The sequence below is a fragment of the Lissotriton helveticus genome, chromosome 2_1, assembly GCF_964261635.1.
Source record: "Lissotriton helveticus chromosome 2_1, aLisHel1.1, whole genome shotgun sequence".
Taxonomy (NCBI): Eukaryota; Metazoa; Chordata; class Amphibia; order Caudata; family Salamandridae; genus Lissotriton; species Lissotriton helveticus.
Genome location: NC_136059.1, coordinates 87,309,655 through 87,336,935, shown reverse-complemented (window position 1 = coordinate 87,336,935; position 27,281 = coordinate 87,309,655). Strand labels below are relative to the sequence as shown.

At 42.9% G+C, this 27,281-nt stretch overlaps 1 protein-coding gene across 1 annotated transcript in view; it reads left to right on the top strand.

The window, feature by feature from the left end:
• DYSF (dysferlin) overlaps nucleotides 1-27,281 on the top strand; it is a 1,004,398-nt gene that overhangs the window by 292,778 nt on the left and 684,339 nt on the right. The window contains exons 7-13 of the mRNA XM_078674496.1: nucleotides 1,509-1,637; nucleotides 5,045-5,107; nucleotides 6,417-6,467; nucleotides 7,452-7,482; nucleotides 11,475-11,590; nucleotides 13,170-13,296; nucleotides 22,912-23,015. Of these exons, the coding sequence (XP_078530622.1) occupies nucleotides 1,509-1,637; nucleotides 5,045-5,107; nucleotides 6,417-6,467; nucleotides 7,452-7,482; nucleotides 11,475-11,590; nucleotides 13,170-13,296; nucleotides 22,912-23,015 (621 nt within the window). The remainder of the gene's footprint in view (nucleotides 1-1,508; nucleotides 1,638-5,044; nucleotides 5,108-6,416; nucleotides 6,468-7,451; nucleotides 7,483-11,474; nucleotides 11,591-13,169; nucleotides 13,297-22,911; nucleotides 23,016-27,281) is intronic.

Here is a 27,281-nt window from a genome sequence, read left to right as displayed (position 1 = left end):
CCTTAGTACTGCATTTTCTTGTAAACTTCCATGAGGACACCCCCTGTTACATGTGTTGTTACTCGGTCAGGTTTAATTACAGCCTCGGAGCACTATTTTGTTAAAGGTCTTTCTCCTGCCTTCTACTTTGGGTATGACATGCTCTTCCACAATGCTTTATTTTTTCATGGAACCAGCGTGGCACGCCTCAGCTGATATAATGGTGGATGCGCCTTTCTTTTGTTATTTGCGGTTTAGCCACAATTGTTTTTCTATTTCTTTACTTTTGAAGCGACCACAGCACCCACACTTTAGCTTAAGATGTTTTATGCTAAAGCGCGGGTGCGGCTATTGTAACAACAGTAAAAAAATAGAACAGACAAGCGACTGCCCACCATATGTGTTAATTACAGTCTTATAAAATACTTGTAAACGTAAACCAGCATGAATATACCCTAATATTGCACACAAAAACATGCTATTTATCAGCAGCAAAATTATATTTATTTTTATATTTTTGATTTACAGTAAACTTAACCCACAGCTGAATTTGTTTATTGGTTAAATTAATTGAAGTAGTTTTCCACTGGCTCTAATCTATACTTTACGGTGATGTTGATGTAAAAATACAATAATACTTGATTTAACTCCCCGTTGGCAGTTAATTGAAGTGCAGAGAGAGCTATAACATTACCACCAGTGGTGGGTACTTTTTAAGGAGTCATGGCCGCGCCCCTAAAACATGAACGCTGATGCCCACCACAGAAGTACTGAAACAATCAATACAACACGGTGTAAATCCTGGTTTATCGAGCCGTTTCCAGTGTCTCAAGCGTATCCTGTGCCCTGCGTGTATCGTTCCTCCACAAAAGTCAGTTCATGTCACTACCTCACGTAAGCGCAGAGCTTGGTCAGGAACATTGGGATGGGTGTGAGCTTCAGATTTTCCAACCATCAGGCTGGCATATTATGTTGACATACATTATGCAACAAGCAGGGTGCAGGGGAGAGGCCGAAGGGGCAGTGGAAAAGGAGAGTAATGCAGATTGGTAGGATTACTAAGAGAGAAAAAACAATTTTTTTTTAAATAACCAACATTTTTGAGGACTTTCAAAACAGAGAGGGAGAGATTGTGTGTGTGTTTGTGTCTGTGTGTATGTAAACATCCCTGTTTAACGACTTAACTGCTTCGAGCGTTCAGGGCCAGTGCTGAACGTTCGAAGAAACGGGTGGGGCCGCGTTGGCCGTTGGACGTGCGCAGCACTACGGAGGTAGTGCTCGCAAAGTCCAACGACCGACAGAAGCACTAAAGGGGTTAAATCTGACAGACACCTCCCCATACCCGACTGAAAGCATATGTACGCAACCATTGACCAGAAACTATATTTGTTAGGGGGTGTAACACCCCAAACACCCCCCTGAAGATACACCCCTGACTTTACTTTCTGACACGCCCCTCTCTTGGTATTATTCAGATTTAAATTATGCTTTTTACCTCTTTTTACTGAATATCGATTACTTTCGCTCAGATCCGAATCCGAGTGATCGAAGGGAGACAAGTTCCAGGCACAAATGTGAAACCTGTGGTGAAGGTGACCGTGGCCGGACAAACAAAGCGAACACGAATACGCAAAGGGAACAGCCCCTTCTTCGACGAGGTAAGATCATGGCAGAGAGTTCTTGTTTAAAGGTGTAACCTTATTGCTTCTTGTATCTTGGGTTGATTATGAATACAGATTTAGAAAGAGTTTTATTTTTCATTTGCAAAGCTTTTGTGTGCAACAAAGATTTTGCTCTGCTCTGAAATTACTTAGGGCTGCACGATTTTACAACGTGAAATTTGTAAGCAAACATTTTGATAATTGCAGAATTGAACTCAACATTGACAATTTACTTTTCAAATTGACGAATTCAGACATTTTCCCTGTAGTGTTCTAACACAATGACTATATCATCAAGGTAAGTATTTCATAAGGAAGAATAGATGTATTTACTTTGATGACATAGTGTTAGTCGGAATTGTGGAGTCACTATTGTTGCAGGTCAATATTACCACCATGATATTGTGACTCCCCCAACACCGCTTTCACTTGGGAATTTAATTGTTCTCTTGCTCAAAATCATGGAAAATGTTTGTTTATGTTTATTTGTTTTGTAGAGCGCCTCTCTCACCCCATTGGGGTTATCATAAAGCAGGTCATAACTTAATTTCCAGTTACTGTCGAAGAAACCTATTTCATAAAGCCATGTCTTTAGGTTTTTCCTTAATTTCAGCTGGTGTAACTCTCCTTTCAGATTGTCCGGGAGCTGGTTCCATCCCTGAGTCGCCATGATTGAAAGTTCTTTGCCTCCAATTGTCTTGCGTTCAACCCTTGGAATTATCGAGTTGAATTTAGCTACAACTGTTTGAGTATCGATTCACAACCCTTCCTGTAGCTACATCCTCCATGGTTGGCAAAGATCCTACCATGTTGTCAGGCTGCTTACTAGTTTTCCTGTAGCTGTTTTACAATAACAAGTCAGATCTTCACATCAACCAGACATTGTATTTACTTGCTTTTTTCCCTAACTCTAATATGAATATAGGAATACTGTGGCTTTTCAGAGCATAGGTTCCCTTCCAAATACATCACCGAAAATCACCATATTGCATGCGCCTTTTGGCAGACATGAAAGTAAAATGCCTGCTTGTAAAATGGCCCAATCTCATTAGTTCATTTCGTTTTACTCCCAATATACAGCCTGGAAGGATTCCTGTGCTGGGGCTTTCAAATCAGACGAATGGTTGCCAAAGTTCACATTTTGTAAACAATCCATTTATAATTTTTTCACATAATTGTATTTTTTAAAACATTTTGGGCCAGATGTATGTAATCTCAATTTACCTAATCTTAAATACAGAATTTTACCGATTCGGTATTTAAGAATAGGTAAATGAGATGTAGATAATTTTTAGGATCGGTGAGATTCGGTAATTAAGAATCGGTATTTACCGATTCAGTAATTCCCATTAATTCCTATGGGCCTGGAGGCCCATAGGAATGAATGAGAATTACAGATTCGGTAATAGGGGGAACCCTTTCAAGGGTGGCAGGGTGGCACATTGACACCCTGTTGCACCCCTGAATAGTGCATGGGTGCACATGTGGCACACATACATGCCCTAAGGGCATTTATGTCTGCCACATGGCACTGAATAAAAAGCAAAACATTTATTTTTAAAAGGAATTTGTTATTTACCACCAACTAATAGTTGGTGGTAAATAACGAATCCTTAAATGTAAGAAGCACTCACTTGAGTGCTCCCTACATTACAGATTCGGTAATTTACCGAATCGGTATTTTAAGAATTCGGTAATTTACCGATTTCTTAAATTACTGATTCGGTAAATTACCGAATCCTGAAATGTGGCCTCCTACATCTGAAAAGCCTAATACCGGTCGATAACGGCCGAAATTCGGTAATTTCGGCCGTTATTGACCGGTATCAGGCTTCCTACATCTGGCCAATATTTACATCAGACAGTACATTGCAATGCTTCCTTCATAAACTATTCTATGACTGCAGAACAAAATATGCATAAGCTGTATGCATCAATGGTACCCTTAAATACTGTCGGTATGGCACCAAGGCTTTTAGGAGAGTAAAGCTGCTGCTTTTAGCTCATGAGGGTATTCTAAAGGATTAAGGGCCAGATGTAAGAAGGCGTTTGCGCAGAATTTTGCAGAATTCCGGCGTTTGCGAATCGCAAACAGTGTTTTGATATGTATGAGCCAAATTGCAAAATAAGGAATCGCAAAAATTGCGATTCCAGATTTTGCTCAAGCATTTAAGGAATCGCAATTTTGCGATTCCTTAAATGCTATGCATCAAGCATTTTATTTTTGCGAATCCTCATTAAGAAATCGCAAATTACTACCAACTTCAAGTTGGTGGTAATTTTGCGAATTCTTTCACAAATGCACTTTTTTGCATTTGTGAAGGTGGCATGTGGCGCACATACATACAAATGTACATTTCAGGGGTGCAGCACCCTTGAAATTATTCTCAATTTGCGATTTTCAAATTGCGAATCGCAAATTGAGAATAACTTCACATTCATTCCTATGGGCCTCCTGGCCCATAGAAATTAATGGGAAATTATTCCTTAATTGCGAATTCGCAATTTGCTATTCGCAAATAAGGAATAATAAGAAATCGCTAAAAAATTGCGATTTTTTTAGATACATACCATTTTGCAATTCTCAAATAGCGATTCTCAAAAAATCGCTGTTTGAGAATCGCAAATAGGTATTTTGATACATCTGCCCCTAACTTTGTTAATGTATTGTTCTCTGAGGTAGGAGATGCATGCATTAAAGTTTGCAGTCAACTGAAGAATATTCCGCCACTGGAGTCTGACAGGTGCTCATTGAACAAAATACAACATTCTCAAAGAAGCACTTATTAGAATTATTCATTTTATTTTAATATAGAGCATATTGATGTAAAAACCGTGGATAAAGATTGAAGAGTGGATTGTGGCCATTTTGGCCAAAAATGTGTCCAGTAAATGGCATTCTAAGTCTTACCTCAGCGCTGCTTGATTTGATCTAAGTATGTGATCAAGAAACCAATGCTTACAAATTAAGTTGCTGTTTGCGCTTCTCGGTTCGTCTAACAACAAGACCATTTTTGGGCCGTTTGTTGCAGATCTGGCATCTTTTTGTGGGCGTTTGACGTATCGCTGTACGCCAGCTGTCTGCAGCGCCCATGATGTGGGAGTGGCCTGGATACATTTTCATGCCTTAAAACGAAGTTACAATTCCTACTGCAAACTCAGCTAAGGGATATCAAAAAAATTGTTTTTTTAATGAACTCTGTGTAGAACTTTGCATAGAGCTTGATGTGCTACCTAGCCTGCCTTGTGGAAGTTACAAATTATTTTTATTGTTGCAAAGGAGCAGGATCTCCTGTCTCAAAAAAGGCTACTCAAAATGTCTGACCTAAAAATATGTACTTTATCAGTTATAGTAAAAGGGACACAGGAGGCATCCGTTAACTTACTTTCATTTCTTTTAACAGACCTTTTTCTTCAACTTTTTTGAATCGCCGGCTGAGCTGTTCGACGAGCCCATATTTATTACAGTAAGTCGACATGCTGCCTGTTGCTGCTGGTTTGTATTGTTGTGGTCTTCGATTATTATAGAAATTGAAAAATGGAGGAGAAATATAAGGTGACCAGCAGGAAGGAACAGCATGCATGTGTGTATGTTTGTGCATGTGTGTGTCTGTGTGTGTACTCATGCTTGTTATATGTCTGTGTATATGTGTGTGATATGTGCTTCTGTAAGTGTGCAGGGCCGGCTTTATGGCGGTGCGCGCCAACTGACGACTTCCGGGGGCGCCGTGTTTGCAAGTATATTTTGGTTTTAAAACACCTGCTGCAGTGTTCCTTTCCTCCAGCACTTTCCAGGCAACAAAACAAAATGTCAAGATAACTTCTGTGATTAATGTTCTTCCCAGAGAGAGATCAGAGTGTTGTCTAGTTGACGTTTGACTCACAATAAAGTAGCACAGAGGGTTAATATGCCTGCTGCAAAGACCGTGTGCCATGCAGATCGCAAAGTGTACATAATGTAAATAGGTCAGTGGGTTACTGCTTTTCTAACAGATATCCTTTTGTTACTTAAAATTTATAAGTTAACATCCTAATGCAGAACAGTGAATTATTAACTGTCATAAAATAACGGCATGCACACTGCAAAGTACAGATGAGAGCATGGATTAATATTGCAAAAAGGGTTAATTTGAATAGAAATTGATTCTTATTATTAAAGAGAACCACAACCATGGCTTTCCATTTTGAATTCTGAGTTTTTGCTTCTCTACACCAAGCACTATTAAACTATCCTGCCTACCAGTATGGACGACATGTGAGTCTTACACCCTGTAGTCCTCTGGCTTATTTAACATTTCCTATACACTGATATACAAAGGTATGATTAATTTTATCTGTGTAATGTGTGTGTGATGTAAAGTGATCTGACACCCTAGACTGTTATGAGTGGCATTATAAACCTAATTAAATGCATCTGAGCGGTGAGAGAGTGCTTTTTGGAGGCCTGGGCACTGTTAAAGGGTGGTGGAGGTGGTCCTTGGGGGCACCAAACAAACATTGTTGAACCGGGCGCCACCAGCGCTAAAGACGGCCCTGACTATGTGTGTATGTGTGTGTACGCACATGAATGGGTGTGTTATGTTTGTGTGTATGTGTATATTTGGTGTACATGTGTTTGGGGTATGTCTATGTGTGTATGTGTGAGTGTGCACGCATGCATGTGTTCGAGTGTGCGGACCTTTGTAGTGTTATGTTCAGAGTAGGACCACAGACTCGATGAATTATAGTAGTACGGCTGTTTAGGTTTAGCTAATAGACGTATAATTTTCTCCACAGATGTTTGATTCCCGCTCCCTTCGAACAGACTCTGTCCTTGGAGAATTTAGGGTAAGTAGTACAGTTCTAGCTACGGTTTATGGTAAATTTGAAAGATGGATCCACCCCTTGGATAATTTTACAAATGTGGATGGAGGTCCCTCGACAAAGCAGTAAACAACAGTTCTTTCCCCTCATGCGTGTTTCTTGGTGGTGGTACAATTATATGGTCATTAAAAAAGTGTTGGAAAAGGCACAAACCAGGTCAAAACATGAAGCTCCAGGAGGATATAAGACCTTGTTCATGTATAAAATATGTTCATGTGTGTTATGTCCTCTTCATCAGAGCTATTTGTAATGTTTGTAATGATTGTGAGCCTGATAGGAAGGGGACACAGAGCTTGATCCTGGAAATGGGCCCCTGCAAACTCTCTGGAGTCACTGACTCAACTCCGACACTAACCAAAGGTAAAGTTTCCAACCAAAATCCCATCCACCGGAAAAGCATCCGACTAGTTTACTGAGGCATCGCTACTTCGTCCATCAATTCTACAGCTAGCGGGCACTCCAGACAGAGCATGCGCACTATGTTGAAACTGACATCACTTCCCGCTGACTAGTGATATAAATTCTAAGCCTCTCTGCATCATTATTACACTCAATTAAAAATCAATAGGAAAGGTAGCACGCCCATTTCATAACCCATTTTTTTACTTTTCGTACTGGATCAGAAAATGTACATTTCAACTCAGAAAGATACTTGTAGATGGTCATGTGTCTGTGATACTTTGACTTAGGATTTTGTGGTACCTAAGCCTGTTCAAGAAATCATAGGTTTTACATCCTCAAAATCCATAAGTAAGTCAGGCTGTTGGCCTTTAGAGATGATGGCACAGGGATATCCATAGGATATCAAATCCTCAGAGCAGAAGATCAGATTCTGTGATGGTTTTTTAATGTGTCATGTTATGGAGAACACAGAAGTGATGTGTTATGTCGCGTCAGTGGCCTGCCTATTGACTGCTGAGGTTCATCGTATTTTTTTATATTTCACAGATGGATGTTGGAACAATTTATGCTGAACCAAGTGAGTAAATAATTATAAGTGTTATTTAATGACATTAGAAATGCAATGTTGGCAAGTGCTTCACTGTAAAGCATAGACAAACAAATCAGTATATCTGTGAAGTTTGCAGTGCATACACTTTATATTGAAGTGCACTTTTGTGCATCGACATCGACTGCAGCAGTCGTATGGAAACATGCTCCTGGATCGGTACGTTGAGAGCTCCAGGTAAAACCGCATGTCGCCTACTAGAGTGCTCATCGCTCTCTGATAGAAAGGCAATATTTTGTGCCTTTTAATGTCATTTTGTGCTTCCACTAGACGGCCAAGAGATGGCTGCCTTACCTTGTCTTTTGGAACCACTTTCAATAAAGTGAAGGCGACCAACAAGGCGAAGTCTCCATCAGTCGCTTGAAGAGGCGATTGTACCATGCCATTCCCCAACGAGACCTTGTGTTATACTTGTGTGACTTTACCACTTAATGCTGTATTGTTCAACTATAACTCTTATGAATCCCCTCATGTACCTCTTGTAACAGTTATCACATAACATGTGAAGCACTTTGATACCTTCGGGTCTAGCTAGCGCTATATAAAACTCAAAATAATAATAATTGACTAGATATTGCTGTGAAAGTAAAGATTTAAAAAAGCAACTCTCTCAGATTTATCAACCATGAAGGAGCTAAACTACTCTAGGGAGAGCCCATGATACCAGCCACTGGGAGGCGGTTAATTACAATATTATCAAGGTGTTGATGGCCGCCAAGAAGAGTTTTACTCTTGACGCAACACTCAGAATGAGGCCGTTAGTGCTCTCAGTACCCTTGTTTAATAAAACCATATACTCAACAGAAAAGTTTTGTTGTAGCACCTGAACATGTGCACACCTGCCTCTTTTTCCATGTTTTTTTGAAAACTTAGGCAGTTTTTCTAAAACTTTGTTTGCTGTCAGTACTCACAGCTATGGTCCTGGCAGTAATGGTTGACAGCATGGACAGACTCTTTCCTGATGTTTAAAAAAAATTCTCTTTAAAAAAAATAAACTCTGTGTTCGTACTGTAATATAAAATTCTGTAAAAATGGAAAACCAGGACCTTTAGTTGTGAGTAGTTTCAGGCATAAATATCTATAAAGATCTCATACTTTAAATATAGTTTCTAATATTTTGAAGTTTTATGTGGGCATTAAGAAACTGGAGCTGCATAGTTTCCAATGAATATTCTCTCACAGTGTATAGACACTCTGTAATATTGAGAGTTTCTTAATGCAAACACCATCCGCGCTTCTCGTGCACACGTTAACAAGGCCTAGTCTCCACTAACTAGGTAGTTAAAGGGTGTTCAATCCCTTGTTTTGTATTTAATCTATTCATGGCTTGTGCCCAAGAAACACATTCTTCAGCATATCCTGGTTTTTCAATGATCAGTCAGTCACTCAAAGCTTTTATTTTCGGTTAAGAACCATGAAAAGACAATTTACAAATTCATAATCTAGTTTAAAAAAGAAACACATTCTTCAGCATATCCTAGTTTTTCAATAATAGCATGTTGCCTAAGATGCAAAGATATAGAAAGAAAAGTAGAGGAGAGGTTATATTTATTCTTAACCTATACTAAAGCATGAGGCCCCGGATGACACACGTTTGCTGCCGTATTATCAAAGACATATAAGTAATATTTATAGTGATAGCAAAATTTAAGTATGAATGGAGCAATAAATCGTTGTGTATAACATTGCCACTTTCATTAAGAACTGAGCGTAGCATTCCGCAACACACATGCAAAGAGTAAAAATCTTCCTATTATTTTTTTTGTGTAGGAAGGTACACCTTACTGCACAAAAACGAAGCTGACCATATCGCAGGCAGCCTTGCACTATGGTGCAAGGGTGCTTACATTGGCCCTAGAGAGCCGAAAAGGTATCAGCGCAGGGAGAGAGCCGAACTGCACCATTTCTTTGATAATATGTCCCAAGTCTGCTCTCTCCCTTTTATGGAAAGTAGGACAGCAACATAACCTGCACTGGAGTTATGGGAAATTTTTGTAAATCCTGGCCCAAGTCTGGTTTGGATTTCTCAGGAGGGAGTGACTAGACCATGGCATCAGTGTTTTAAACACGTGTCCATAGGTGTGGATAGATCAGTGGCGGCTGGCATCTATGGGGGCGCTCGCACAAATATTTTTACAAAAAAAAAACGTATCCGAACAGAAATCCTCTGCTCCGGACCTCTCCTGAACGGGATGCTGCAGAGCAGGCTCCAATCCTGTTGCTGCTCCCATGCTGTGAGAGCAGCGCCCTGATTGGATGGGGTGCCCTCACTCTGCGCTCCCCAGCATCCTGGAGGCCTGCACTTACTCTAATCCAGCTGTTTTAAGACAGCTGGGTTAGAGGTTTCAAAGTGTGCATGTCTTGTTGGCCAGTGCAAGACCGCCGGCCAAAGGGACATGCGCACTTTGAAAAGTGCACAAACAGCCCGCCCTCCTCCCTGCTGCTGTCATTCAGCAGTGGCCCCACCCTGTACTAACGATGAGGATGAAAAATAAAATGGTGATGTATTCATTATCGCCTTCCGAAGTATACCTCGGTGTCCAGCATTGTCCTTGACCTTCATTGGCTGACAGTTTCTAACCGTATTAGGTTCAAAACCCTCTGCTAAATGTTCAGAATTAATACTGGATCTGCTCCTAAATACCTCAGTGACGTAGCCCATCTCTACCATCCTTCCCGCCCCTTGAGATCCGCTGCACATATTCGGTTCACAATACCAAAAATCCGACTGGTGCGTATGAAAGGTCGGTTCTTCTCTTTTTTTTGGGCCAACGTTATGGAAATCTCAGTTTTTCTCCTAGCTTTTCGTTAAGGACTAAAAACCTGGGGGCAGATTTATGTTAACTGGCGCATCCCCAGGGATGCGCCAGTTAACATGCGCCACGGTGCGCCACTTCTACGCCACCCATGGTGCGCCGCATTTATGATGCGGCGCACCATGGTGCAAGGAAGTGAGGATGCGTGACGCATCTCTCGACGTACGGGCGGCGCATTGCAGGAGTCATGTCGCAAGTGCGACATGACTCCTGCAATGCACAGGAGCCACCTATTCTATGCATTGTGCGTCACCCCTACGCCTGCTTCAAGCAGGCGTAAGGAAGTGACGTAGAAAGTGACTGAGTGAAATCTCATAGATATCACTCAGCCACTTTTAGGAGGCGTTCCTGCGCAGGAACGCCCCCCCCCTGCGCAGGAACGCCTCCTCATGGCGCAGGGCTTTCCAACGTGACGCATCTCTTAGATGCGTCACGTTGTAAATAGGGCGCATTGTTTGCGCCGCCGTTGCGTCACATTTAGTGACGCAATTGCGGCGCAAGGAGGCGCAAGGGCCTCATAAATCTGCCCCCTGGCTTTTTAAAAACTTTGCTACTGTTCCCTCTGTATCCTCTTCTACTCCTGCCTTGCGCCGGGAAACCCTTTGGGGTAGCTGCGCGCAATACAAGGTTTTTAATAATAATAATGCTTTACCATTTTAATTTTCAACTTTGGGATAACTTAAGTGGGGTGATGCTCCTCCGCTCCAACACAGGTACCGCCCCTGCATAGATCTAGAAAGTCTGAGGTCACCAACTTTGCTGTTCAAACCTTGAAGCATCCGGCGACCTGGGTTTGAGTGAAGTCTAAGTGACGTCAGAGAGATGTACCAGCTCTGGATCGACCCTGCTCCTTATGGAGCGGGTATGGTGCTGTGGCATAAGGATTTGAATGGCAGCAGACACTTGTCTAATAGGGTAATGTTTGTCATGAACTAACGCCATGAAAGACGTTGATGGATTGAGTGTAGTGTGGCTGTGTTAATCCTTGTATCTTGTATTTTAATGCCAGTGCGAGCAATTTACTTTATTTCCAAGAGCACCGGAAACCATACTTGCCTGAAATAGAAACCGGTGTACCGGTGTTGATATTTACGTCACATTTTTGCCCTGTACCATGTATAACATGTTTCTCCTTCTTCCATTTAGGACACGCCTTCCTCAGGAAATGGCTGCTTCTTTCGGACCCGGAGGACTTTGGTGCTGGCGCCAAAGGATACCTGAAAGTCAGCATGTTTGTGCTGGGGCCTGGAGACGAAGCCCCGGCAAGTCGACCTTTATTCTTTACAAAAAGTATCCACATGAATATTTAATGTCATTCCTGTCTCTTATTAAGAAACAAGTTGCAATAAAATGTAGCTAACTCGGTGACGTTGCAATTGTGTGTATTTATGAATGGAAAATTGGATTTTACAGCATATATCCTAAACAGGCTACTGGGGAAGTGAAGCATGCAGCTGTGATCTCTGTATGACATGTTATTTCATGGGTGTTAATACTCTCAGGCCTAACTGAGCATTTCATGATTCAAGGTTTCGTACATTTAAAATCATTACACCGGGAAACAGCACGCCGATTATTAACCCCTCTCTGAAATAAGAAAACCTATGGAAGAAAGAGTGTATATCAGATATGCAGATGCACAGAGCGCGAGCTGCTATATATTGCCATTGCCTGGGAGGGAGGGGCAGCCATCATGACCACTGGAGACTTCCCCTCTCGTGATTATTCATACATGTTGTTGTTACGTAATGTTTGCTTCATGACTCTCCTGGCCATATAACTGTTTGATGTGAAGCCTCATTAACCAAGACCAGTGCTTTTAATTTTAATATTGCCCTCTGACCCCAGCCTAACACGTTATTATAACACCACAGAATCTTTAGAATAAATCTTACCCGTCATGGCTGCCCTTGCTGCATAGAAATTGTAAATATAAATACATGTAAATCTGTTTTTGTAAAACTATTCACCCTTAAGGGTATCAAGGCACTGGGGGCCGTTGTTAAAATTAAGTGAGCTATTGCCCAGAGTCACATGGTGCTGAGCTGAGCTGCTGCCAGAGCCAGGGATTGAACCATGTACTCTGTGCTCCGAAGTCAGCTGCCCTGGCCACTGCACCACACCTCTCCACCTCAGATTCAGTATTGATGATGGTGATGAAGATGCCCGGAGGCGTCACAGTGCAGAAAGTACAGGAAGTATGGATCCATTCATTTCTACATAGCACATCTTTAGAGATTTCCCAAAAGCCAATAAGGCAGACACAGATTTCAGTTCTAACGGAAGGATATTCCAGTTCATGGCGGAACAGATGACGAAGCTCCGCCCCCCCCCCTCCCCCAATTCTGAGCCAATTTACAAAGGCATGTAAGAGTACGTAAAAGAGTGCTCCTGTAGTAGTACTTCCCGTACTCATACGTACTTTTGTGCGGCAGACCATTAACCTCTATTGAGAGCCCGTGGGATGTGATTGCTGACCGACAGGTCAAAATCTTGTTTAACCCTTTGTTCTCAGCACAGGTCACTTCATGCCAAAGCTATGTATGGTGGACTTTTGTCCTTCTCGGATGCAGTTCATGGCTGTTTGCCGTATACCATTTCCAACCCAAGGATTTTCACAATACAATTTCAAGCCACGCAGAAATGTGTTCACATTTCTTTGGCCGTAGTTAGAAGTATGTACAAATGGGTCCAGAGGATATTTACCTCCTGTGGCCCAGCGATACTGTGTCATTTAAAATGCATGTGTCCACACACTGTCATGATTAACATCCCATGATGCAAAGCATCTGCATTTTTGTGAATGCAATATTAAATAATATGTGTTTATTACTTTTACAGATGGAGAAAAAGGATGCTTCTGAAGACAAGGAGGACATTGAGGGCAATGTTCTGCGCCCGGCGGGCGTTGCCCTGAGAGGGGCTCACCTCATCTTGAAAGTTTTCAGAGCTGAGGACCTACCCCAGAGTTTGTATTTTATATTTATTTACTAAACAGTTTTTCACTGTTCATAAATAGCCTGAAAATATATGTATTTGATAAGTTTGGCAGGATTTACAGCAGTAAATGCAGTGCGATAAAGCCCTGCATTTCACAGGTGTTAGAAATGGGATTTCTGGTTGGCTGAGGCTTGCGCCAGAGCCAGGCAGAAACCACCACTCCAGTCAGGGCAAGGGAGTTACACGCCAAAGATAAACCCTGCTCACCCTCTAGGTAGCGTGGCTCGAGCAGTCAAGGCTTATCCCGGAGGCATTGTAAGTTAAGCATTTGCGCATGCACCCACCAGCAACAACATCCCAGGCCCACAAAAGGAACTCCACACAAGGTTATATCAAAAATAGCCTTTGTATTCTCAAAACACATTAGAATAGTAACCACATTATGTACACTGTGCCAACTGGCACTGGGCATTATTTACAAGGGATTATGTACACCTGACAGGGCCACATGGACCACTGTCAGCATCAGCACTTGGTAAAGAAATAGTAAAATAGATCACTTGGTAAAAGAAAAATAGTTCATAAAACGTACAACCAGTAAACACTGGTAATCACTGTACTTTGCAACAGTCTGTGCCATGAAATCCATCATGCACAATATCCCACCAGTCTAACTACATTAGACGCTAACCACCTAAGTAAACATTACACTAGGGGCGTAAATCACACAGGGAAGTATAATCTCCCTAACACAAACCTAAACAGGTAAAACAACCTCCTATGCATAAACCATATCTAGAGGTATCAATAGGGGGGCGCAAAATATACTATACACAATACATTTCCTAGCACTCAAAAAGCATTAGCACATAAATCACATTAGGGACTGCGCCCTATAAATGTAACAATCCCCCCTGGCCAACTGGCCATCTCAAATAAAGGGGGGGGGTGCTCAAATGCCCTATGTCCATAGAGTCAGGACTGTTGCCTAGGCAGCGAAAGTCAAGGTTGCGCTACTGTGCAAAAACCTAAACGTGGCAACTGCCCACTACTTGCTGGGCGGCTGAGAGCAAGAACTGGGAGGCCTAAATGCTGCAGCTGGCACTAAGTGCTGTGCAGCTGTGGAAGGCCAAGGTAGGGCAAGGAGTGCGTCTCACTCCTGATTCGCAAAGACCGGTACCCTGAAAGAGAATACGGTACAGCTGCCCACTACTTGCTGGGCAGCTGGGAACTCAAAACTGAAACATGGTCTCTCACTGCCCCTCGAAACAAGTTGCGCCAAAACGTTGGAGTCATCTAGGCTCTAGGACAACCAATGCGCAAAATGTGGAAGCTCTCTAGGCTCTAAAAACAACTATGCCCATTGGCTCCTAAAATAACTATCTAACATTGGAGCCCTCAGGCTCGGGAGACACCTGTGGCTAACGCTGGAGCCTCACGGGGCTCGGGGGGGGGGGGGGGCAATGGTGGGGCATGGAACTGCCCCCGGGCCACTCTGGCCCCCTTTTTGAAATACATGCCCCCATCGGTGGAGCGGCCCGCTGACAGACGGGGCCGCTCTAACTCAGTGCAGTGCACCGGCCCCACCAAACTCCGTCTGCTCCCTCGGGGAGCGTAAACAGAAATGCCCCCAAGCCCCTCAAGGGGACTTTTAAACAAATACGGGCCATCGCCCGGGAGCGGCCCACAACGGCGGGCCCTGGGTACACCAGTGGCCCTCCCCCGCCCCAGCCGTCTCATCTTACCAGCTCTCGGCGGGGGAAAGGCTCCTTCCCTGTAGTCGCGGCGGGGGCAGGCACCGGCAATGTGCCTCGCGCCCCCTCCGCCAGAAATGCTGTGGCGCTAGTGGGGTTCTCTCTCACCTTGAGAGCCCCGCCCTTGGGGAGGCGCCATGCTTCGCCCGGTCCCCTCTCCTAGGGGACCGGGACTTTTCATGGGAGCCAGCGAGGCTCCGGACGTGCTCCAGGCACTAGCACCGCCCACCTCCATCCCTTCCGGGTCGCGCTAGGCAGCGGCCCGGGAACGTTACGCCAGGAAGCTCGGGCTGCGGCGGTGAACTCTCGGGGGCCAACACGAGGGGTAGGCTCCTTCTGGACGGAAGTAAACGTTGGGGTGGGCACCCGACATAAGTTAAATATCGGAAAACACAGGCATAATGCAGGGTAGGCACCTGCACGCCAAAAATAGGCGGAAGAAGCGGGGTGGACACCCGCAAATGCACAAAAGGGAGGGGATCCCCAGGCAGGGAGAATCCTTCTCAAAAGGGGCTGCAGCGTCGTGCTTCTCAGCCCCCATGCTCTCCCTTCCCCAGGGAGGGTAAATCAAAGCGCCCAGCCCAAAAATAAGGCACAGGAAGGCTGTAACAAGCTTTGGTACAGTCCACAAAGTAGGAAATAGGTCACAGAGGTCCTGGGCATAAGGGATGGAGCACAGCAGCTCCCAGCAAAGGAAATTCCTCCAGCATCCAGGGGCTGGGCACGGCCCAGGGAGGCAAGCCTTCCCCTGGGCCCCAGCAGCAGAGCGCCCCTGGTAGATTCAAGTCAGGAAACAAGAAACTTTTCATGGGGTCACAGCCCCTCTTTTATACACAGAAATCCTTTGCCTACAAAGGTGCAGGCAAGGGGCGAACCAGATGCAACTGGTTCTTGAGCACTTTTTTTGCTCAGCCTCTCTGCCTATTCACTGGATGGGTCAGGGACATCAGACACACCACAGGGGGTGGAGCCAGCATTGTGGAGGGAAGACCCCCAGGTCCCAGGTGCACTCCTCCCTCTCACCAACATGAAGATCGCTCCATTCACCACCGGGGCAGACCCATCCTGACTCCTGGAGCCAGGCACACCAGCCAGCTCCAGCCAATCACAAACCAGACAGTCAATTCACATTCACTGCACAGACATGCCAACTTCTAAAAGTGGCACTTCCACAGTAGACACAATAAATCCGCGCACATCATCGCGCAGCATTTAATCTCACGAGTTTGCACATACCAAACTCGACCATGGACTCCCCACACATCAGGAACTACCATGGACACACACATTCCCCATGCATTCCTATGGGAGGGCAGGCCAATCTCACCACACGCACTCAGAGAGCGCATGCACTTTACACTGCGCCACAGTGCTAAAGTGCACAGAGACCAGAAATCACTATCATAAGGTCAGATTAAAAGGCAAAAAGTTCAGGGGTGAACCTGCCAAAAAGGCCAAGTCCAACAACAGGCATCCTCAAACTATTTCCATAATTCACAGAAATTAGATCACAATGAGGATTCTACGTTACTCTGCAGAGCTTCACCATTGTCAGTTCTTTAATCACCATTCTATTAATGAAATTCAGACAATCGGAATGTTCTAATTCCATTCAGTGCCCATTGTTATCTGAACCTTTCAGAGAAGAGCTTAAACAATCTCTCCATTCCATAGATAGAATGTCTTGTTAAAAAAGAAAAACATGTCTACATTCTTAAGGACAAATATCACAATAGAGAGAACTCGTCGATATATCTCTCTTATATTGTCTCCCATAGCAGATGTTGTCTCTTAGTTTTTAGAAAAAAGAAACTCTCACCCACTATTAATACTAGTAGCATGCTTCATCAATGAGTTTCTACCTAGCATACCTATCGTATCTGGGTGTGCTTCGACCGATGCTCAAGTTATATAAGAGCTAGATGTTATTGTGGAATCTAGTATAAGTCAAAGTTACCTGAAGGAATACCTTCTTCATTTGAAATTTTATTGGGGGAAACCTTTGATAAGGTGAAAAGCAAAACAAATTTGTTGATGTGCCTGCAGTAATTATGATCTCCCACATCAAAACAAGGGCCTACATGTTTCAGACATGTCTTAGTACCATTTCAGGTCAGGTAGCTTTCTTCGGGATCTACGTGTTTTTTCAGAGATCCCCATCCTAAAGTTATGGCTGCTAAGAACACAGTTTGTGCGCCTGTGATAAATCTCAAACCACATTACATCATGCTACTTTTAATGCCTTACTGTTCACTTTTTCTCAATACAAGATTCATCCTTGCATTAGTCTCTGTAATGAGCAAAAAGAGAGACACTGTTTTAAATATAGTGATTTGTGAAATTCTGTGTGTACTTCATTCATGATTAGCCAGGCACGCCACTCCATAGCATTAACTTCATGCAGTAAATCCTGAGTGACCTGTGTTCTGCGATGCATAGCACTCTGGAAACACACACCACACTATTCACATGCACATATTTAGATTGTAGAGTGAGGACAAAGAGGGAACTTCTCTCATGTTACCTTTGTGAGTAGGAGCGAGCAAGAACACATTAGTGATTGGCCATTGCTCTCTGTGTAATCAACATTAACTAATAACATTACTGGGGTACTTGTTCCTATCAAGAAGAGTGGAAAAAAAGGGTTGCCAGTAAGAAGATGGTTGTATAGGGGATAATGTGGAGGGGGATCTTCCTAATTAGGAAGTGATGCCCTCACACACCAATGTGGGTGCCATGCTTCATCATCGGGCCTTTTGCTCCTCGTGGGGCCCGCGCTGCAATGCCCCACGGGCCCCTTGAGAATGCTGTTTGGCGGAGATCTTTTTAAAGCAGAAGGTGTGATGGTGTGTGCGGGTGTGTGGAGCCATGGAGTGCAAGTGTGAGTTTAAAATTACCTGAACGAGACCCCATAGTGAGTTTATTTGGGGGTTCTTTGGGTAGGTTAAATGAAGGTCTATAAAAACGTGGCAGTCAGTGAAGGGTTAGGAAGCACGACTGTCTAGTGAGTGGCGCATAAACGCAATATGGTTGATGCTGGATCAGGTCGACATGTTTCATGCCCTGATGGTCCAAATGGATCAGAGGCAGTTCTGCAGGACCAGTGAATGTAGTGAGACCCAAGTATGAGCCCTAAATAAACGGTGTAGGATTGTTGTTTATTCTAGTGGAACAGCATCAGGTCCGAAAAGTACCTCAAAAATGCTTCCCCTGAAATATAACATGGTCCACTCCCCACGGTTACTGTTTTGGTCTTATAAAATGTAACCACTTTCATGTTGTCTTGCTGCATCAAACATGCCTCATACATGTAGCTGTTCTTTTTAATTGCTAGCTCATTACATTCTTCTTTGAAGTTGTAGCACTGACCGGATATTGATTGAGTTTATTTATTTATTTATATTTTGCATAGTGCCTCAGATTGTAATTGCCTCTTAAGGCTCCTATTTATTGTGTGCTAATTACTATATTCTGTTGTCTCTCAGTTAATAACCCCTACAACCTACTAGAATGCGACTTGACAGCTTGTCTTCGCTGTTCCTGGAGTGTGAAAAGTGGAAAGAGAGTTGCTTGGTTAGGCAGTTGGCATGTAATAGTATTGATGACCTTAGGACAGCAGAAGTGGACAATGTTGCCCACACTGGATACTGCCCATAACCACCAATTGCCTCAGACCCACCAGGAAATATCATCACAGCAGGTGCAAAGGCCGCCGAGAGGTTAGCAGGACGGGCCGCCATGGATCACCGATACTGGCGATGGAAAACGTGTCGGTCATGAATTGGATGCTGTTGTTTTGGGGCTTTATCAGGGCCTGAAGCTATGCTAGTAGTCTTGTTGATTTGATTATGCAAGTGGATGAACACAATGTTCATGTTTATCTTCCAAAAGAATGGCAGGTGCTTAATGGAACTGTGCTTGGAAAAGTCTTTGCTGTCCGGGCCTGCTTTCTTAAGCTTTCTGCAACAGAGTTAGGATCTGTCCCGGTCGGATTTTTCCAAGGAGGATGACAGGAGCAAGAAATCCTCTGGTCATGTTGAGGAGGGATCTAAATGCTTCTTCAGAGTAGTTCATGATAGCTAAAGGCAAAATGCTGTCTCCAGTCCCCCTCACTGTCTTTTTTGAGGTACACCAATGCTGTTGTACCGTCTTTCAGTTAGAGTAAGGTATGCTCCAATCCTGTCCTGTTCAGGTGTTATGTCTGGTACTGCGGCCTCCATGATAGATACAGGGGTTATAAGGACACCGCATTCCTGCCTGGAGTCTTCTCCCGCTCCTCCCAAAATCCTGACCCATGTTACCTCCACCCAGTGGCAGAGCAGAAGGTTATGGCTTCCTGTCTAAGAGCAGCTTCTAGATATCCCTACAGCGGGAGCTGGTAGCATCAGAGACATCTAAGATTTTGCCGCTCAGATGTTCTGGTGCATTCTTCCCTGTGGCGGTGGGGCGATACAGCTCACAAACCCTGCCCTGCTCCTGGTAAGAGTAACAAGAGTCCTTGGTGTGCACTCCTTACCTTGGCCGTCTGAAATCTTGCAGTGCCCTTTGTTGGCCGGATCACTGCCATAATATAGAATGACAAAATATAGACTTACCAAAATATAGTCACCAAAATATAGAATGCCAAAATATCGAATTCCTATCTACAAACAGGTAAGTACAAAAATATCGAATCCAAAATATAGTCTGTAAAAAATATAGTCAGTCAAAATATCGAATTTTTTTAAATGTCTTAAAAGTAATTTAACATTAATGAATTAATAAATATAATTAACTAAAACATACTTAAAAATACTCAAATAACCTTAAAATGAAGATATAATTAATTTAAGTTATTAATAAAAAATGTACAATATTTTACCATAGGATAGCAGAAGGGTAACATTTAATATTACCACTCCAGTGAGTGCAACAGTAGGGAAAGCGTTGGATAGCGTAGGGGTAAAAAATACTATTCCCACTCCAGTGAGTGCAACAGTAGGGAAAGCGTTGGATAGCGTAGGGGTAAAAAATACTATTCCCACTCCAGAGAGTGCAACAGTAGGGAAAGCTTTGGATAGCGTAGGGTTAAAAATTACTATTCCCACTCCAGAGAGTGCAACAGTAGGGAAAGCGTTGGATAGCGTAGGGGTAAAAAATACTATTCCCACTCCAGTGAGTGCAACAGTAGGGAAAGCGTTGGATAGCGTGAGGGTAAAAATTACTATTCCCACTCCAGGGAGTGCAACAGTAGGGAAAGCGTTGGATAGCGGGAGGGTAAAAAATACTATTCCCACTCCAGTGAGTGCAACAGTAGGGAAAGCGTTGGATAGCGTAGGGGTAAAAAATACTATTCCCACTCCAGAGAGTGCAACAGTAGGGAAAGCGTTGGATAGCGTAGGGGTAAAAATTACTATTCCCCCTCCAAAGAGTGCAACAGTAGGGAAAGTGTTGGATAGCGTAGGGGTAAAAAATACTATTCCCACTCCAGTGAGTGCAACAGTAGGGAAAGCGTTGGATAGCATAAGGGTAAAAATTACTATTCCCACTCCAGAGAGTGCAACAGTAGGGAAAGCGTTGGATAGCGGTAGGGTAAAAATTACTATTCCAACTCCAGAGCGTGCAACAGTAGGGAAAGCGTTGGATAGCGTAGGGGTAAAAATTACTATTCCCACTCCAGAGAGTGCAACAGTAGGGAAAGCGTTGGATATTGGAAGGGTAAAAATTACTATTTCCACTCCAGAGATTACAACAGTAGGGAAAGCATTGGATAGCGTAGGGGTAAAAATTACTATTCCCACTCCAGAGAGTGCAACAGTAGGGAAAGCGTTGGATAGCGTAGGGGTGAAAAATACTATTCCCTCTCCAGAGAGTGCAACAGTAGGGAAAGCTTTGGATAGCGTAGGGGTAAAAATTACTATTCCCACTCCAGAGAGTGCAACAGTAGGGAAAGCGTTGGATATTGGAAGGGTAAAAATTACTATTTCCACTCCAGAGAGTACAACAGTAGGGAAAGCATTGGATAGCGTAGGGGTAAAAATTACTATTCCCACTCCAGAGAGTGCAACAGTAGGGAAAGCGTTGGATAGCGTAGGGGTGAAAATTACTATTCCCACTCCAGATAGTGCAACAGTAGGGAAAGCTTTGGATAGCGTAGGGGTAAAAATTACTATTCCCACTCCAGAGAGTGCAACAGTAGGGAAAGCGTTGGATAGCGTAGGGGTAAAAAATACTATTCCCACTCCAGAGAGTGCAACAGTAGGGAAAGCGTTGGATAGCGGGAGGGTGAAAATTACTATTCCCACTCCAGTGAGTTTAACAGTAGGGAAAGTAATGATTTAATATATTATTAAAAATTAATTAAATATCAATACCAATAAAACATTAATTGCAATTAATAACCAATTTAATATTATGTAATAATTAATTAGAAATACAACTACATATTAGTTATTAAAAATTAATAACCTATTCATAATTATTTAACAACTAATTAATTTTCAATAACAAAAACTAATTAATAATAAAAATTAATACCAATTAAAAATTAACAGTAAATTAATTTTCAATGCACAAAAAGTATTTTTAATATGTAATTACTTACAATTACATTACTTCCCACCCTATTCCCCTATAAACCCACATCCCACTACAGAAAATACATTAATACAATTATCATAATTATCAAGTATTTAATTAATACAAAATAATTACCAATTCATAAAAATTAATTGACAATTAATAGAAATTAATTACCAATTAAAAATTAATTATCAAGAAATTTAAAATCAATACCAATAAATGGAAAAAATTATTTGCTTAATTACAATTAAATTACTTCCCACCCTATTCCCCTATAAACCCACAACCCTCTACAGAAAATAAATTTAGAAAATTAACATAATTAACAATTAATCAATTAATACAAATGAATTGGCAATTAATAAAAATTAATTACCAATTAAAAAATAACAATAAATTTAAAATGAATACCAATAAATAAATAAAAATATTTAATTAATTACATTTAAATTACTTCCCACCCTATTCCCCTATAAACCCACAACCCGCTACAGAACTAGAAAGCAAAATGTAATTAAAAATTAATAATAATTGCTAAAAAATAATTTTTAATTTAATATAATTAAATTACTTCCCACCCTATTCCCCAATAAACCCACAACCCCCTACAGAATTAAATTACGCAAAAATTAAATAACATAAAATTCATTACTTAAAATACATTAAACATACATTACAAAAATTAATATACACTTTTCACACATATATTAACATACAAAACACTTTAAAAAAATGTATATTATTAAAAAATCGATATATTTAATGCCTATATTGTATACTTCGATATTTTGACTTCTATACTTTTAAAATCGATATTACTTACCTTAAATTCGATATTTTTTAACCACTATATTGTGTCCATTCGATATTTTGTCCATTCTATATTTTTACTTCGATATTATGTCCATTCTATATTTTGGAATCGATATTATGACTGTTTACCTTGTTGGCCATAGCATCGTGCAGACTTACAACAATTGCGTAATCTTGAGGAGGCCGAGAACTATTTCTTTGTAGTGAAGTCACCTGTCAGGTTGTAGTTTCCCCAAAAGGTGGTGCATTGATTTGTATCATAGAGCTGTGTGTAATAGTGGATTTTTTTTGCATTGTACCAGTTTCACATATGTAACAAATGTTGTCCACACTCTATTACCATGTTAATTGGACTATATAAGATGCTCATTTTTGACATTATGTACTTTGTTCAGCAGTTGTAATGGCAGCGACACAAAGAAGCACTCACTGGGTTTTGCACAAGCACTTTATTGAACCACTTTCAAAGTGTGAGAGTGTTAATGATCACGTGTCCTCTGTCCCTGTCTCTTCAGTGGATGACGCTGTGCTTGACAACGTCAAGCAGATCTTCGGCTTCGACAGCAACAAGAAGAACCTGGTGGATCCGTTCGTGGAAGTGAGCTTTGCTGGCAAGATGGTAAGCAGAGCTGGGACGATCACTCGGTTATTGATTACCTGTGTCTGGCTCACTACAAAAGACACTGATTTATTATTTGAGAATGGAAAGTACCACAGAGAAAGTATTCTCTTTCCTGATTTATGTGCCCTTAATAAATCTTCATTATATTTATGGGCTTAATATTTGCTTCACCTTATCAATAAAAGGACTTTTGTGTATTTAGTGAAGGGGTACGAAATAGTCTCTCTTCAAAGTGAGCAGAGATAAACTGTTCCCTGCTTCATATATGGTAACTCTTCAGATCAGACTGCTGTGCACTGACAGCCACAAGTATCCTAAATCTTGGTACTGGAATATCTACCCAAATTTTCCTGAAAATCTGTAACCATAAATAGATACCCTTAGTCCTTTTGAGACAACTTAATAACCTAGCATCCGAGGAGTGCTATCGCTAAATATAACCATGTTTATTAAGACGTTAGATTACCTTATAAAATTAATTAATGTAAATGTGCTGGACTTGTAAAGAGCACAGCTGCTCGTAAGCGTCCCGGCGCTTGCTTAGGGAACCCGTCCTGGTATTCCCTTGTGAGAAACCCCGGCAGGGTGTCCACAAGGTGAAAGCCAGGCATCCCGCCGCAAGGGGCCGTAGTGGAGATTAAGCAAGCTATTGCCCAGAGTCGCAGAGTGTGACCCCGTGAGTTGAGTAGGCACCAGAGCGAGAATTGTGGAGTCCGTGGAATTTTTGAGCCCAAGACCTGCCGAGGCGGGGAATCGAACCCTGGTCCACGGTTGATCTCAGTTTCCGGGTCTGCCGCCTCTAACCACTGAGCCAAGCTTCTCCACTAGTCAGCAAACTTAAGGGGGGAAGCAGACTTAAGGGGGGAAGGTTTCACTTTGACTCATAAGCCATTTTTTATTTCTTACAACTTTTTGATTTGGTATCAATTTCTATGAATTTATCGTGTTTTTATGAATGGGACCTATTTGTATCACAATACTACAATCTGCAGTGTTAACCATATACCTCATGCGCCTCATTGCGAGTGGGACGTAATAGGGGAGGTAAAACCCACACCTTCTTTATTTGGATTTCAGAAGATGCTATGTTTCCTGGGTGCAGTATTACCTCCCCTTTTCAAGTTGTGCATTTCAGAATTAGGACTTGAACAATAATAATGCTCATTTCCAAGTAGTGAAATTCGGAGGATTGTTTTTTCAGCAAAGATTCCATCAGTTGCTACCCAGGGCCACTTTATGATCCCACATTCTGCTCTTCTCTGCTTACGAGTCTGTGCTTTCTTTTTCTTATCTTCAGTGCATGGATTTGCTCGAAAAATCTCCAAGTTAGTGCGTAGAGCTCAGAAACGCAGGGCCGAGTTCACCTCTTTATGTTTCCGAGCTCTGCTGTCTGCAGCCCGTGCATTAATTCGGAGGGATTCCGAGTTAATGTATAGGCCGCTGAAGATGCAAAAACGAAATGCACAGACCCCTTCTGCGGTAGCGTAGTGCAGAAAACTGGATCGTGGTGAAATATGTGCAGAGAAAGAAATGTGAAATGTGTGCGCTCCTTGTGATCCCATTTCTGACACCAACTGCCTTTTGGCCATGCCAGAACACCCGCTGTCTGTGAAAAAAAACAAAAGATAATGCTTTAAAGCAACAGAACCGTAATAATAAGAAAAATAATATTGTCTGATCGCTTGCTTTATTACTCCCATTGATCTTTATCTGTGGCTCTTTTAATTTGTTCCAAATCTGATTCTCTCCTAGAAACATGAATCGTATGTTCTTCTTTTATTAGCTGATATCTTTGTATTTTGATTCTTCTCATAAGATAATTGTTTCCCATGACTTCCAAATTCGGTCTTGACCTCTTAAGACAAGACAAAAAGAATTTGCTCGCAGACAGAGATCGCCAGGTCTGGACATGCATGGCTTAACGGGACAGAGGGAGTGAATGAATGAGCGATATTCATAATGTGGAACATGTCCTCCTATTCCACCCAGGTCTGCTCGGGTCTGGGCTGGTGGTCACCCAGCTTGTCCCAACTGGTAAGAGGATGTAATCCCTTCTGGCAAGGGTCTACCCCCTCTCCCTTGGAACACGCCGCCCTGATGACCTTGGATGCGAGCGGGTGAGGATACACGGTGCCGGACATGATCACAGCACCTCTGGCTTTGCTAAAGCTCTTCCCTACCATCAGCAAGGCCAACCCGGAGCCCAGAAACCAGTTTCATTCATTGGCACAGGGGCACAGTGGATGCAGCCAGATCAAGCAGCCCTGAACCTTCAAGCTGTACCTGGGTATCTGGATGGCAGTCAGGATTTCGCCGCCGGGGTTTTTTGAAATGATGACAAATTTTGCTTTGGTGCTGTACAGTTTTTTTTAGAGAACAGTTGAAGTGAGATACTAGATTATGAGTAGTATTACATCAACGAAAATTGATATGTCTAAGGAAAAGTTTATTTTGGCACTGGGTTATGTAATGGTGTATGAGTCTAGGCATGGGCTGAGCTGTTTGTCTTCTTTTGAGGAAGAATAGATGAAGTTGACTATGGCTGAGTTAGAAGAGCATGGATTATGATTGGAGCCTTGTATAGCCCAACTTTGCCCGAGGGCGTCAAGGCTCTAAAGATGGAAAGAAAAGCTGAATGTGAAAAAGAGGATAAATGCCAACTAGAGATAGGCTTCCATGAAAAGCCAGGTCTTCAAGGCCTTCCGGAACTGAGAATGAGAGGGTTGATCCCTAAGTTCCGCAGGAAGGGTGTTCCACATCCTAGGAGCAAGGGAGGAGAAAGCTCGCCCGCCCCATCTTGCCTTAAGAATTCTGGGAAAAGCAAGGAGGTGTTTGTTTGCTGAGCGAAGGACCCTACCGGGGACATAGAGGGACACAAGAGACCTAATGTCTTCTGCCCCAATCCCATGAAGAGCGCGATGAGTAAGGCACAAGGCCTTGAAGTCAATCCTGGCTTGCATAGGGAGCCAGTGCAGGTCTTTCCTAATGGCTGAGCCTGATGAGCGCCTAGGAGCATCCACAACGAACCTAGCGGCTGCGTTTTGCAGAATTTGGAGACGCTGGACAAGATGTTTGGAGATTCCCAGATAGAGTACATTACAATAGTCCAGGCGGGAAGCTATGAGGGCTACTGTGACCTGTTTACGGGCTTCAATAGACAAGTAATGTACAATTTTCCTCAGAATTCGCAATACCCCGCAGCAAGTTGAGGCCGTCCTGCTGACCTGCTTATCGAAGGAAAGCGAGGAATCAAAGATGACGCCCAGATTCCGAGCTGACTGAGAGGGTGTAGGGCAGGTACCGAGAACGGAAGGCCCCCAGTCTACTGACCAAATCTCCTGCTTTCCTCCAAAAATGATCACCTCCGTTTTCCCCCCGTTGAGTTTAAGATAGTTTCTTACCATCCACTCCGCTGTGGAAAAGTCAGCCCATAACGCACCTGATGCCCAGGCTGTTGGCGCAAGACGCCTCTTAGTTCCCATCTTGAACAATTAACAAATAAAGAGACGGGCGCTGGAAGCAGGAAAACAAGAACAGAGTTTTATTTCTCATGAGGAGAGCCTGTCATGTCGGACACTCGCATAGTGTCTTCAGGAGGTGCTCTAACAAGTTTCTCTGAGGCTTCGCCTTTTATACACATGTTTATGATGCACAAACATTCCTTATTGGAATAAAGACGCTTTGAAGTAGGAAAAAGCATGCTTGGAATCCCAGCTTCAGGCCTATTCCCATACCAGTCGCTCAGATGTCATCCTCCCTTCCTGAATGTAACAAGAGATTGTGATCTCTCAGCCGGACATTCCTACAGGACACGAGGGCAGGAGGGGATGATCAGATCAAAGGTTGGGCAGGCGATAAGATCGGGCACTTCGGTTGGTGTATCACGGTTTTGTTATGCTGGGCAGGAAAAAGAGGGGGGGTGTACATCCACGAGGCTTGGTCTTAGGACTTGGGACCGGGTCGAAAGGCCAAGTGCAGCTGGGGGGCTCGTCAGCAGAGGGGAAGGGTGTTCTTGGGAGGAAATGGGGGGGGTGTGGGTCAAGCAGGAGTGTTACTTCTAGAGCAGGGTCACGCAGAGGGAGAGGGTTTTATGGCCGATGCATGAGCAGTGCGCGCGGGGAGGGGTGCCGGGGGTTTAACAAACGGGCAGAGAGGCCATGGTGCCTAAAATGGCTGTCGTGTACGTGTGTGCATGGGTCTACGCTGGCGGGATAACACAGTCAGTGATTCGCGATATCCGTTCTGCTTACAACAAGGGGTACA